Genomic DNA, 14,955 nt, shown 5'->3' with positions numbered 1-14,955 from the left:
AGGTACAGAAGATGAATTTTTATACCTGGTTCAAGACTTACACAACATTCCTGCTTATAGCATTGCTGCTCTGTCTCCTTCTCCAGAGAACAGACAAATGGGAAGTTTTTATTCCATTTTAAAAAGTTTAGCCTCCCATTGGCTCTTTTGGTCAGATGCCCACTCCTTTTCCTTTACCTGGTAAGCCTTTACAGATAAAGCAAGCAGAGAACAGCCACCAAGAGGGACTTTATAGCTAACTGGGTGTCCTTAAAAGGGAGCTACCCCCCCCCCTTCATTTATCACAGCTATACAAAGAAAAGTCTGATAATCCTTTGAGAGAAACCGACCACAAAATAATTTTGATCACTAAATACAGCTTGGTCTTTGGCATGAACAAACAGACCAAGATTTGCTCCCTATAACCAGCTGCTGAAATCCTCAAAGAATTTATATTAACAAAAGTTAAATGTTAATTAGCTGCGTATTAGATAGTTTATTCTACATTCCAAATCAAGAAAGTGATGTTTATTCTCATTATAGTTTGTAGAGATGGAACAGATCTACAGCTAAAGACTTGAGGCCAGATTCTGCCATCGTTATTAAACACTGAGTACTACCGTAATCTGAAGGTAGCCCCATTAAATCAATAGGACTATTTGGAGAGTAAGGTATTTCTCAGACAATGAATAGGGCTGTAGGTTTGTCAGCGAGAAAGATCATTGAGACTGTCATTTTCCTGTTTGCTCATGACTTGTCTGTCTGTGTGATGTCTTTGCATCCATGATTTTAATAAACTCACCCTAGCAGTGTCTGTCCTAGGGGGCTGAGCCCAGCAACTGGCTCTGGGCATTGCAGCACTGCTCAGGTTTGGCCTGGCTATCCAGCCCTCATTGGGGCAGCCAGCCCAAACCTGGGAAGCACTGCAACCACATGTACCAAGCTGCAATGTCTAGAACAAGGAGCTACATCCACCCGTATGGGGCAGAAACTGTAGGCGTAACAGCTGCAGGGTGGAGTGCAGGACAAGCTCACTCTCCAGCACTTCTCTGGCGCCCCCTCCTCCCCACTTATCTCAGCATATTTTTTTAAATAAAAAAAATTCACAAAACTTCTGTGACTGCTTCATGGCCGAAAAATAATGCCAAGACAAATCCACAGCCCTAATAATGAGTAAGGGTGACAAAATGTAGCCCTTACTGAATAAGAAAATAAATCATCAGTGTATTTGCAATAAATGGGGGGGGGGGAGAAGAGGGGAGCTTCCTTTTATGAACACCCAGCCAGCCAGCAGCTATAAAATCCCTGTTAGTAGCTGTTCTCTAACTGCTCTACCTGCAAAGGGTTAAAAAAGTCTCACTGCTATGCACAGGTAAAAGGAAGTGAGTGGGCACCTGACCAAAAGAGCCAATGGGAAGGCTAGAACTTTTTAAAATTGAAACAAGACTCCCCTTTTGTCTGCCTGTTGTTCTCCCGGGGAGAGGCGGATAGGACAACAGCTATGCTGTAAGACGCTTGGACCAGGTTTTAGCAGTTACACTTTGAAAAAAGACTTGAAGGGAATGAAATAGCTATCAACAAGGCTGAGGAAGAAGGTCTGGGAGGGCTACCAAGATGGAAGATGACCAGAATGTGGACAAGGTTTTAGCTACAGGGACAGGATGTGGGAATCCAGATTTTCTAAATCCTGCAGAGTAAAGAGCTGTTTAGCAAGCTTTGATAAACACCTTGATCTGTAGGAGGAACAGCATATTCAAAACTAAGTCCACAGGCCAACACAACACAATCACCGGCAAACCTCTCTCATTTGAGATGTCAGCCCTGATATACGAGTCAGTTCTAAAACCAGCAATCCACAATTAGTTAAAATTCAAGCCGCTCAGGAATTCCTCAAACTGTGAGCTTTCAGAGTAGCAGCCATGTTAGTCTGTATTCACAAAAAGAAAAGGAGTACTTGTGGCACCTTAGACACTAAACAATTTATTTGAGCATAAGCTTTCGTGAGCTACAGATGCGTCGGATGCATCCAATGAAGTGAGCTGTAGCTCACGAAAGCTTATGCTCAAATAAATTGGTTAGTGTCTAAGGTGCCACTAGTACTCCTTTTCAAACTATGAAATTGCTCTTCCAAATGTTGCTACAGCAGGCTACACATATTTAATTTCTATTTATGCAATGTTACTCAAAATGTCTTAAATTTTACCTTCAGATGTACACCAAACATCGGCAAGTTGTTTGTTCCGTAATCTGTTGAGTCACAAAGACGCTTATGAATTCTGACTTGATTCATCCAAAATGTCTTCACTGATAATTTGAACAATGAAATGTGTGATCTGTTTGTACTGACACATCCAATTCTCTGTATCCGTGGTCCTCAACCTATTTATCATTGTGGGCCGCAGGTTAAGAACCACTTGCTAAAACTCCACACACACCCCTATGCCCAGTGCCCCATGCCCAGAGGCCCCCCCCACAGAGTGGGGCCAGGACCCCTGCTACAAGGCCAGGAGCAGAGTCCTGGGCGCAGGGGAGGCAGCCATGACCCCAGGCACGGGGCCAGCAGTGGAGCTCCACATAAAAACTGGAGGTGCTGCAGCACCCCTGCAAATCCTTAGTTCATGTGCCTGTTCTGCCCAGATCCCCCTCCCCCACAAACCTCCCCAGAGACACTCTCTCCCACACCCTGCTGCCCTGTGGTGCTCACTGGCCTGCTGCTGGCAGGAGTGCTCCAGCTGGGCTGCCTGATGCTGTCTCCCCCTCAGCCAGCCCCCAACCCAAGCCAGACCAGAGAGCAAATTTTGAATTGTTTTTAGCACACAGCTGGGCCGCAGCTGTGTGCTATTTGGGCCGCATGCAGCCCACGGGTCAAGAATCACTGCTGTATATAATGGACAACCTCAAGCCCACCAACTAACTTCAGTATGGGCCTGACCCAAAGGCTGACTAATTGAAAGACTCCATCTTAGGCCATGTCTACACCAACACTTATGTCAGCAAAACTTATGTCACTCCAAGGGTGAAGAAAAAAAAAAAAAACACCCCCCTAAGCAACGTAAGTTTGGCTGGCATAAGCGGTAGTCTGCACAGCGCTATGTCAGCAGGAGAGCTCTTCTCTGCCGACATAGCTACTGCTGCTCGTGAAGGTGGTTTTATTATTTATTTATTATTATGTTGACGGGAGAGCTCTCTTCCATCAGCGTGGAGCAGCTACACAAGAGATCTAACAGTGGCACATTAAAGATGTTTCTGTTCGCCAGAGTAGATTAATGTAAATCATCATGTGACAGGGTGCAACTCACCACTGCAGTGCCTCCTGCTGGCTATCCCAGGAATTAGCTCTACTAGCAGTGCACTCTCTTCTGGTGGTGTCTTGCTGTCGTCACTTCTGTTCCATGACCCATGTCACCCCCAGGACCTTCCGGCTGTGTCACACTGTTCTCCCCCCTTCCAGGGGAACTGCAGTCCACTGTCCAGCCATTTCCCTCAGTAGCAACTGCAGCCAATTGTCAGGCCACTTCATCAGTGGTGGGACGGGGGAAGGAACAGAGCCCACCCACTACTCCGGGTCCTGGCCCAGGGACCCTATAGATGGCCACCACTTGCTACGTCCTCTCCAACTCTTCAGTTCATTTCCCTAGGCCACTTCCTCGCAGCTCCCCAGCAACCTATTCGCCCTTGCCTCAGACTCTCAGCCTGCGAATCCCTGCAGCCACCCAGGAGCAGTCTTTAGCTCCCCGCAGTTGCTGCTAGCAGCACTGCTCCGTCCAGGGTGCTGGCAATCCTTCCTCCTACTAGGAGCCTGACCTCCCCTCCTCGAGCGCCAGGCAGCTACTGAAGCTGCTCTGCCTTGCAGCTCTTCTTATATGGACCTGCCGGGCCCTGATTAGCTGCCTCTGCACAGCCTCCCTAGGGCTCTATTAACCCCTTAGAGGCCAGTGCGGGGCAAGTGTCCCATCACACATCAATTTAATCATTATATAAATCAGCAAGCAGGAAACCTTTATTTAAATAAACTGCTTTTCTTCCTGTTTTGCCTTTTTACTTTTCAGTTATCTTCCTAAAGAAAGGTTGATACTTATTGTACAGTGACCTTTAAGATAGGTTGATTTGCAACTAAATAGAGCCTTTACACTACATTTGGAACTTTTTTCCATAACCAGAAGAATGCACTGTATCATTATGCATTTATTTAAGCAACTAAACAGCTTACTATGTCTTTAGACTACTAATTTTTATTTTTTAATATTAGAAAATGAACACATTATTTGTATTTATGATTTGTGTCAAGCTCTATAGATGGGCACTGAAGTTAAAGTTTCATAAATAAAAAAAGGCAGTGTTTATTTTAAGTTGAACCTACTTTGTGTCCTGAATACGCAAGAATAACACACATCCATTTAAAATTGATTATACAAAAGGAACTATTAGCTGTAGCTAATGAACTAAAACGAATGATTGTTTTTAGTTAGCATGTCCTTGAAGATTTTCGAACTAGTGGGTCTCATTCTCTCATACCTTGTTTTTATTCATACATTGGAAAAGGAAAACAAGCTTTCCTGCTGGTCCATCTCTTAACCGGTTTCTTAACCTTGAACGAATTAGTCATTAAACTGAACTAGTTGAATAAACTGAAAAGAAGAAAATATTCTCTCTGCATCTGCAGAAGAGACTACTTCAGTCAAAAACTGGTTTAGCACTTCAACACACTCTGGCTTCAGGTGGTTAGCTAGTAACTTCCACCAGTTCAATGGTTCAAGATTCAAACTTCAGCAGCAAACATGTACTGCTTAATATTTGTATTTAAATAATTGTAAGAGAATACAGTAAATCTAGTCCTTAATGCAGGCTGTCCATTTCAAATAGATGTGTAAGACCTAAAAATTAAGTTCAAAAAGTTATTTTTTAAAAAGAATTATTTTAATCCACCCTGCTTTGTTCTCCTGGCTCCATTCATGCCAGAAAAAGAATATAAGAACCTAATAATGGAAATACTGGGTCAGACCAAAGGTCCATCTAGCCCAGTATCCTGTCTTCCGACAGTGGCCAATGCCAGGTACGAGAGGGGAAATGAAAAAAAAACAAACAAACAGGTAATCATCAAGTGATCCACCCCCTATCGCCCATTCCCAACTTCTGGCAAACAGAGGTTAGGGACTGTCATAAATATAAAGGGAAGAGTAACCACCTTTCTATATACAATGCTATAAAATCCCTCATGGCCACAGGCAACATCCTGTTACCTGTAAAGGGTTAAGAAGCTCAGCTAACCTGGCTGGCACCTGACCCAAAGGACCAATAAGGAAACAAGATACTTTCAAATCTTTTTTTTTTTTTGGGGGGGGGGGGGAGGAGAGGGCTTTTGTTTGTGCTCTTTATTTACGTGTTTGTTCTCTCTTGGGACTGAGAGAGGCCAGACAGAAATCCATCTTCTCCAACCCATCCTAATCCAAATCTCCAATATTGCAACCAGGATAGGTAAACCAGGCAAGGCGGATTAGTTTATCTTTTGTTTTATGTGAATTTTCTCTGTGTTAAGAAGGAGGTTTATTCCTGTTTTCTGTAACTTTAAGGTTTTGCCCAGAGGGGGATCCTCTGTGTTTTGAATCTGAATACCCTGTGAAATATTTTCCATCCTGATTTTACAGAGGTGATTCTTTTACCTTTTCTTTAATTAAAATTCTTCTTTTAAGAACCTGATTGATTTTTCATTGTTCTTAAGATCCAAGGGTTTGGGTCTGTGTTCACCTGTACAAATTGGTGAGGATTCTTATCAAGCCTTCCCCAGAAAAGGGGGTGTAGGGCTTGGGGGGATATTTTGGTGGAAGACGTCTCCAAGTGGTCTCTTTCCCTGTTCTTTGTTTAAAATGCTTGGTGGTGGCAGCATACTTTTCGAGGACAAGGCAAAGTTTGTACCTTGGGGAAGTTTTTAACCTAAGCTGGTAAGAATAAGCTTGGGGGTCTTTCATGCAGGTCCCCACATCTGTACCCTAGAGTTCAGAGTGGGGAAGGAACCCTGACAGGGACACCATCCCTGCCCATCCTGACTAACAGCCATTGATAGACCTATCCTCCATGAACTTTGTATTACGAGTTGTTGGACCTCACTGTGAATTTTAGGTACTTCTTGTGGGCCAGGTGTACAGTACGTGGAAGTACACATCCTGTAAGTCAAGAGCCACAAACCAGTCTCAAGCCTGCAGAAATAGAGCAATGGAGGTTAGGTGTTACTATCCTTAATCTGGGGTGACATGTATTTGCTCAGTCTTCTGAAATAAGACAAAAGACCCTAATTCTTCAGATAAGGGTTAGAAGCCTCTTCACCTATTCCCCGGCGATAACATTTCTACGGGTCCCAGGTGAAACAGAGAGAAGTGGCATCATTGCAAGAGGGTCTTGTTGAAAAGGGTCCTGAAAGGGGACAGGGAAGGGCTATTGGGTGGGCATAGTGAACAGAACTGTGCAGGACAGGCTTGAGAAACAATGTCTAATGCCTATTAATTGGCTGTGACAGTCACCCAGACCCTGTGGAACGGGGCAAGGCAACTCCCAGCCTCTGGCTGACACTTTTGTGGATCACAAAACACCCATCAAATCTGCTGCCACTGAGAGAGTGCCACGTTGGTCAAGGAGTAGGATCCCCCTGAGTAACTAGGTTTAGTTTGTTCATCTTTCCTCTAGTTAAGAGTACCAGTCCCCAAAAAGGCAAGTCCTCTAAAGTGGCCTGTACTTTGTGTGGTATACGTGATGCCTGGAGCCAGCAGGCTCATCTCTTAGTGATGGCTATGTCCATCAGCCCTGTAGCTGTATCAGGTGATAGCCCTGGCCACCTGCAGCAATATTTTCACGACTGTCTGCTTCTTCATGGTGATCTTTCTCTCCCTCAAAAGGTAATTGTAGTTGGCCATTTGCAATCCGAAGCCACAGTGAGGCTGACGAACATGCCTTTTGCCCAAATAGATCTAACTTCTTGGAGTCCTTCTCCATAGGTGTGCCTTTAGTAGACTTCAGTGTCTTTTGTGCAGCAGATGCAACAAAGGACTCTGGATTTGGATGGGTGTAAAAGTGTTCAAAATCTTGTGTGGCACCTGATAACTTCGCCGCATGATCACTTCACCACAGGAGGTGAAAGGAAGGGTTTCCAGGGTTTGCAACTCTTTGGCCAGAATCACTCTCTTTATTAACAAAGGGATCTTTGATATCCATCTGATGACACTGGTTAATTCTAAGAGCTAATGAAACTTCTCCTGCATGAATGCCCAGATTCCCTGCATTTTGACAGAGGAGGTCCTGGAAGGCTTTAAAATCAACTTATCACCAGGGCAGGTGCTAGTGTTACTGCTTTGTCTGGCAAAGAAGAGGATTTCTTGGGAGGAGACAAGGGTTGCTGCTGTCTCTTTACTTTCTTCTGTTCCTTTGGGCTCATTTTCAGCTTCAGTTTGAGTGGCTTGGCCAGGATGCAAGATTTTTTTTCTAGACATGCAGTAGGGTGATCTGCTCCTCCACACATGGCAGGAGGGTCCCCAGTAAGGCCAAGGTGGCCTGGCTGAGACGGGACAGCCCAACGCCACTCCCACACCAGATGGGACAGCACTGTGATCCTAAGGAGGGTATTGGGGAGCCTCTGTTCATTCTTCAATGGCAGGGGGGAGGGATTTCTACCTGATGTTAATAAGGAGGAATGTGCCTCCTCACTGAAGGGCAGTGCTGAGGAATGTACGAGGCCAGTACCAGATCTGATGCCAGCTGCCTCTTCAGCACTGGGAATATTTCTGGAAGAAGTATGGATGCCTCAACAACATATCTGAAGTTCTTGCTTGGCTCCATTACAGGCACTGGTATGGTGCTGGTTCTTTCATTCTGCCCAACTGTTTAGGGGCTTTGCCCTTGGAGGAGTGATTACCATATCCCCCTCCAGAGTTCTCTCTATATGCTTGATCTAACTACACAAATCAGTGTCCTGTTTATGAGCAGATGCAGTTGCTGGCTTTGCTACCTGCAGCACTGGTGCAATTAGTGTGGAGAAGGAGTCATCAGCACTAGGACTACAAGTGCTGGAACTGTCAATGTCAAGGCTATTGGCACAGAGATCTCATGCACCAGGGACTTTGACAATAGTGAAGTGGTTGGCATTAATGTTGCTGACTCTGCCAGAGCCTTCCTCACTTTCTTTCCACTGCATAAAGAGTGCTCGGAGGGAGCGCTGGCCGACACTGGTTAATCCAGCCTCACTTCAGTCAGATCCAAAGATGACTGTTATGAAATGACCCACACGGATTGCTCAAATAAATGCATCTTGAGCCATATGTCCCTGGATCTGCAGAAGGGCTTGCACCACAGAGCACTTATAAGGGATGCGGCTGTCTCATAGGCAGAAGAGGCATCATCTGTGTGTATCCTTGATGGAAATCAGTCCATCACAGTATGAGCAGGGTTTGAACCCTGAAGAATTGCACTCTCCCATGAGATATGGCAGTTAGGAAGAACTGTAGCACCTCATTCCACTGTTATACAGAGGGGGCATACAATCAATTTTTTAAAATGTCTTTTATGAGAAAAAAGTGAGGCTAGATTTCACACCAAATAAGCTGTGAAAGCCTCGTTTACGGTCTCTGAAGAGAGTACTGGGTCGGACATAAGCTGAATTCTGTCTTTCTGCCATGGGTGGTAAAAGGGAACTGAGGGAGGATCACGGCTATGCTCCATGTTTTATGCCTTTGCAAGAGACCAAAATAAGGCACAGGGTGAACACATGCCTCCAACAAAAGCTACTAGTGAAAAAAAATCTAATCTTGTGCATGAGGTGCACGTGCACCTACAGTGGGATCCATACTGACATATACTTGAAGTAGCAGCTCTGTTTCTGCAGAAGTTAACAGTTGCCCAAGAAAAATTTCTACTTGCCCTGAGGTAGTAAATTTTTCAATCCCTGTTTAAAAGCATCACTCCTAAACTGTCTGCTCTAAGATGTACACCATGCTATTATGTTAAATTTACTCCCTAGGGTGTGGAGGTCTGAATAGCAGAGGGGAAAGTCTGAGGAATATACTTAAAACAATATTTACAGTGAAAACTAAAGATTTATTTTGTCAGGTTTTGATTAGTAAACAAACAAAAAACAAAACCAGTTGCTACACTTTAAAAGGACACTGTCAAGCAAGATGTTTAGGTGTGTAAGTGTTGTAAAAACTTACTATTTAAGACGTTAAGAAATATTTCCATTAATTCTTTAATACTAATGGCAGCTGGTTTAACTTGAACAAATAAGAATTCCTCTACCCTGCTGGCAACATTTCAACACTTAGGGTTCTTTTCATGCAAAATTCCACCAATTACATAAAAGTATGACTAAAAATCACTTTAGGCAAAGAGGTACAAAAGGTCATGTGGACTCTTAAAATACGAAATTAATTTTAGCCAGATTTTATAGGGCAAGTCAATTAGGAACAGGTTTAACACAAAACAAGAGATTGTCTACACAGCCTTTTGCACTGGTTTAAAAACTGAGTTAGTAAACCAGTATAACGTGTGTTTACATAAGGCTTTATTGAAGGAAAATCTGAAAGTTAAACTGATCAGACAACAGTCTGTTGTTTCCTGGAAATTTCTACTACATGCATCTGAAGAAGTGGGTATTCACCCACGAAAGCTTATGCTCCAATACATCTGTTAGTCTAAAGGTGCCACAGGACTCTCTGCCGCTGTTTCCTTTTTGTTTCTCTCTGCTGCAATAATACATAAAGCAATTCTGAAAAATTGTGCTTACAGGATGCTTGTGGAGCTCATAAGGATTTTTTTTTTAAAACTATAATTTGACCTGACCAAAGTATTTTTAAAAAACTGACAAAGTAGTGACAAAACTCCTATATTATATGAATCTTGCAGAATTAACCAAAAATAATGCTACCAAAAAAGATTTTCTTTTCCTTACAGAGACTGAAATATGACAAAAAAATTAATGGCTAACATTGTATGCCAACTGGGTACCACAAAGTGAACACTTTAGTAAGAAAATGCACTTTGTTTCTACAAGTATATTCTGTATATAGAAAAACTTCTGCTGAAAAACAAACTTTTACGTGTTGATGCTGCTACTGCATATTTAATGTACAAATGAGAGAAGTATAAAACAAATCATATGTTTACTGTTAATATTAAATGTTCTATGCTAGCATAGTCACAATCCCTGTGTAAATACCTAATAGTTGACATGGAAAACTTACACATGGTAAATTGGTGAGACCTGTGCTTGACACAGTCTACATATATTAAAAGAAACAGTGCCCTCTTTCACATTGATTTTTAATTCTACTAGGCAAGTTTAATAAGCAAATCTGAGACTGAACCTGAATGGAATTCTCATTCATGGCAACATCCTAATTTAGAGTTAAAAGACTTTACATCAGGCAAATATTAATGGCTAGATTTCCATGAGTGCCCACCACTCAGCAACTCACAATGAATGATTTTTGGGGGGAGTGAAGCAGGGAGGATGCACTGAACACTTCTGAAAATCTGGCCACGAAAGTTTCCAAGTGTAATTTAACTATAAAGCACAAATGTAATGCTATTTATACAGAAGTTAATGCCACTCACACTTGCCAAGGAAAAATTTCTATTTGCCTTGATAGCGGTGCCTTCATGGTATTTAGTGCTCTGAGAGTAAGCCAAATTCTTCTGATTTAAAGTGTAATCGAGAAGAAAAAGAATTTCTGCATGTACTCATACACATCAACTCCAAATTTAAAAGTCAATTTTTAATGCAGAATAAAATTTGTAAGGCAAATTGGTGATTTTATTAGCTACCCTGCCCCCGCCCCCCATAGTCAACATACCCTACACTTCCGTAAAAGCGCACAGGAGTAGAAACTCCACTGAACTTTACTTTCTATCCCACTTTGGTATTTAAGGATATAAACTAACAGGTCACAGTTAACACAGACAGGACCTTTGCACTGATGCAAATATTTCTCTGTAGGTACACCAGTGCAAACCCCATGTAAACTGGCTGCAGGAATGCAAAAGGGGGCTTACACCAGTTTACTTCAATGTGTTACCATATTAAGCTAAACATGTGTAAACACCACTTTATGCTAGTGTAGCGCATCCATACTGGGAATTAACAGGTGCCAAGCCTCATGGTTTTAGTACGGGGTGGGCAAACTACAGCCAGCGGGCTGGAGCCGGCCCGTCAGGGCTTTGAATCTGGCCCACGGGATTACCACCCCTGTGGTGCCACAGGCCCCGCACCACTCCTGGAAGCAGCCGGCACCACATCCCTGTGGCCCCTGGGGAGGAATGGGGAACCGCGACCAATGGGAGCTTTGGGGGAGGTACCCACAGGCAAGGGCAGTGCGCAGAGCCCTCTGCCCCCCATTCCCCAGGGGCCGAAGGGACGTGGTGCAGAGCCTGCCCTGGCCCCAGTGCACACCACTGCCTCCCCGGAGCCACTCCAGGTACGCGGCGTCGGGCCAGAGCCCGCACCCTGAGCCGTTCCCGCACCCCAACCCTCTGCCACACCTCACACCCTCCTGCACCCCAACCCCCTGCCATGAGCCCCCTTGTACACCCCGCACCCCTCCTCTGCCCCAACCCCTTGCCCGGAGCCCCTTCCTGCACACACACCCCTCCCACACCCTGCACTCCAACTCCCTGCCCCAGCCCTACATTCATGGCCCTGCATGCAATTTCCCCACCTAGATGTGGCCCTCGAGCCAAAAGATAGCTCAGTGGTTTGAGCAATGGCCTGCTAAACCCAGGGTTCTGAGTTCAATCCTTGAGGGGGCCATTTACAGATCTGGGGCAAAAATTGGGGACTGGTCCTGCTCTGAGCAGGGGGTTGGACTAGATGACCTCCTGAGGTCCCTTCCAACCCTGATATTCTATGATTCTAAGTTTGCCCACTCATTTTAGTAAGTTGTTTACTAAGCAAGCTGTTTCAAGGGGTGTCTTCTCTCCCTACCCCCAGATCTTTCCTAAAAATAACTTTAAATCAAATATTGAATATTCATTACAGCTAGCATTACCTGATTAGAAAGTTATAACTTGCAATCAATGACATTTTTCCTTTCAAGCATTAGATATTTACTCAAAATACTACTGCTTCCAAACCAGAGCTAAGCAAATGTTCTTCTGGCTAAAAAGTTCCATTTTAAAAGCGAGTATAGTAACTCCTTACTTAATGTTGTAGTTATGTTCCTGAAAAATGCAACTTTAAGCGAAATGATGTTCAGCGAATCCAATTTCCCCATAAGAATTAATGTAAATGGGGGGGGGTTAGGTTCCAGGGAAATTTTTTTTTTGCCAGACAGACTACACACACACACACACAGTATAAGTTTTAAATAAACAATTTAATACTGTACACAGCGATGATGATGTGAAGTTGGTTGAGGTGGTGGAGTTAGAGGGTGGGATATTTCCCAGGGAATGCCTTACTGCTAAATCATGAACTAGCAATTGGCTGAGCCTTCAAGGGTTAACTCGTTAATCTAGCCTCACACTCTACAAGGCAGCAGGAATGGAGGGAGGGAAGACAGCATGGCAGACAGCAAGACACACCCTGTGTGTGGGAGAGAGAGATGCGCATTTCCCCTTTCAGTACACTGACTCCACTTTTAAGTATAGTAACTCCCCACTTAAAGTCGTCCTGGTTAACACTGTTTCCTTGTTACATTGCTGCTCAATTAGGGAACATGCTCATTTAAAGTTGTGCAATGCTCCCTGATGATGTCTTGGCAGCCGCCTGCTTTGTCCACTGCTTGCAGGATGAGCAGACCGTTGGAGCCAGCTGGTGGGGGCTTGGAACCAGGGTGGATCGGCAGCCCCCCCCATCAGCTCCCCCAAGTTCCCTGTGCGCCAGTGGTCCAGCAGGCTATCAATTGCCAGGCAGTTCAGCCGTCCCTCCCCCCACTGCCATGTGCTGCTCCTGCCCTCTGCCTTGGAGCAGCTCCCAAGAGCCTCCTGCTTGCTGAGGGAAGGGAGGGAGGCTAATGTCAGGGTGTCTCCCCTCCCCCGTGCTCTTGCACGCCGCTTACCCTTTCTCCATAGAGCAGGGTGGGATACACACAACAGGACTCAGGAAACTTCCTGGTAGCAGCTGCTGCGATCTCAGCTTGCTGATTAACTTAACAAGGTACTTACCGTACATTGGATACGGCAGAAAAATTTAGTACGAAGACCGAACTACAGCATTGCCAGTTCTCACTCATGTCCACTATTCCATGCAACTTTTCAAAATAATGTTGTTGTACACAATAAATCTATTCTAAATTTTCTAAGTCATCAAAGTTACTGATTTTCTTGAAAGTTATTTTCACATACAGTGGACCTATATAACCAGTGCATAAAAAGCCCCTCAAATTCACTTCATACCCACCAACCCAGAAGTCTACAAAGCCAAAAGTTATTTTCAACGCACAGACAGCACTGTACACAATGTGCATATTGACTTCCTGTACTTTTAAAAACGTAGTTGCTAAGTACTATCTTGGATGTGATGAGAACACACATTCAGGCAACATTAAAGGTCACAGCACGCAAGCACTTACTACTGAGCCCGGTGCTTACCACCGTGAATAATTCCACTGAAGTTAATCCAACTCTCGGCAGCATTACAAACAGCATGTTTGTTCAGCATGTTCAGCTCCCACAGTTGGGCGCTTGAACACAAAAACACCAGCTAGTTGAAAAGGTCCTGTTCCCGAAGCCACTCTAATTGCTCCGCTGTATACGTAGCTGCATGAAGTTACATCTTTCCACAATCTCGGAGGTTGTGCACGTTGCCAATGCAGCGTAAATGAACGTTGCCAAGGGAGCTCCCCGCGCACCCTGACTTTGTACTTTACATTGACAACTTCGCGGTTCCAGCCTGCCAGGATTGAACCTCTCTGTGTGCAGCGCTGCGGCTCCGCGCAGCCCTTATGTAACCCGCCACCCCGCACGCACGCAGCGCACAGGCTCAGATTCGTAGCGCCACGGGAGCATTAGAAACCCCTCGCCCGGCCACCCCCCTTTGTGGCGGGGGGCAGGTGGCGCCCGGCCCGGGCACGCAGAGGGGGAGCTGGGGGGCCCGGGCGCCCGCCCCGCGGGCTCCGCAGGATCGTGCCAAGGGCGAGCGGGGAAGTTACGGACCCCGGAGGCCGGTGAGAGGCGGCCCGGCCGCAGCCTGCGCCCCCTGCCCAGGGCGCGGCGGCAAAGCAGCGCGGGGATGCTGCCCGGGCGGGCCGGCCCCGCTTCCCCGGAGTCCGAGCCGGGGGCACCGCGGTCCCCTCCCGCCCGGGCACACGAGCCGCGGGGCCGCTCGCACAAACTTCTCCGGGCCGCGGGGGAACCCGCCCGGCCCCGCCACACGCGGCTGCCGCGACCCCTGGGCCGGCCCGCGCGGAGCCGGGATTTCTACCTGCGACACCAGCGGGACCAGCGTCTGCTCCACCGAGCGCGTGCGGATCTCCAGCGCCGCCTCCGCGCCCAGCCCCGCGGACGACGAGGAGGAGACGCCGCTGCTGCTGCACGGGGACATGGCCATGGCGGGAGCCACAGCCGGACCGGCCCCGCGGCGGCGCCTCTCCCCGTCCGCAGCGCGCTCGTCTCCCGCCGACACTGCCGCGGCCCCGGAGCCCGCCCCCGCCCCGAGCCCCGCCCTCCTGGCCCGCCCGCCCGAGTCGGGGGCCGGGCAGGAGCCAGGCGGGCTGCGCACATCGCCCCCCAGCGGGGCCGGGCCGGAGCCGGAGCGCAAACACCTGCCCTCGCTCCGGGACGCAGCCCCCGGTGAGGGGCACGTCCCCGCGGCTGGCGGGCTCTCCCGCGCCCCCGGCGATAGCTGCCTCCAGCCCCGGCGCGCCGCGGCCGCCGGACCCTCCGCACGTTTGCCTAGGCTGGCCCCTGGGAAACAACAAACCCAGTCACCGCTCCCGCCCCCGCGCACCCCGCGCTCCTGCTCCTCGCGCTGACAGGATTTGAGAACAGGACACTCCGGCC

General features: G+C 46.8%; 1 protein-coding gene across 1 annotated transcript in view; it reads right to left on the bottom strand.

Annotated features, from left to right (window-relative positions):
- The window catches only part of CTNNAL1 (catenin alpha like 1), a 126,415-nt gene extending 111,828 nt beyond the window's left edge, over window positions 1–14,587 (bottom strand). The window contains exon 1 of the mRNA XM_074945104.1: window positions 14,378–14,587. Coding sequence (XP_074801205.1) covers window positions 14,378–14,503 — 126 coding nt within the window. The 5' untranslated portion in view covers window positions 14,504–14,587. The remainder of the gene's footprint in view (window positions 1–14,377) is intronic.
- Between the last annotated feature and the right edge of the window lie 368 nt (window positions 14,588–14,955).

This window comes from Natator depressus, chromosome 2 (genome assembly GCF_965152275.1).
Source record: "Natator depressus isolate rNatDep1 chromosome 2, rNatDep2.hap1, whole genome shotgun sequence".
In the NCBI taxonomy this organism is placed as follows: Eukaryota; Metazoa; Chordata; order Testudines; family Cheloniidae; genus Natator; species Natator depressus.
Note: the sequence above shows the minus strand (reverse complement) of the source record. Positions and strands in the feature narration are given on the sequence as shown.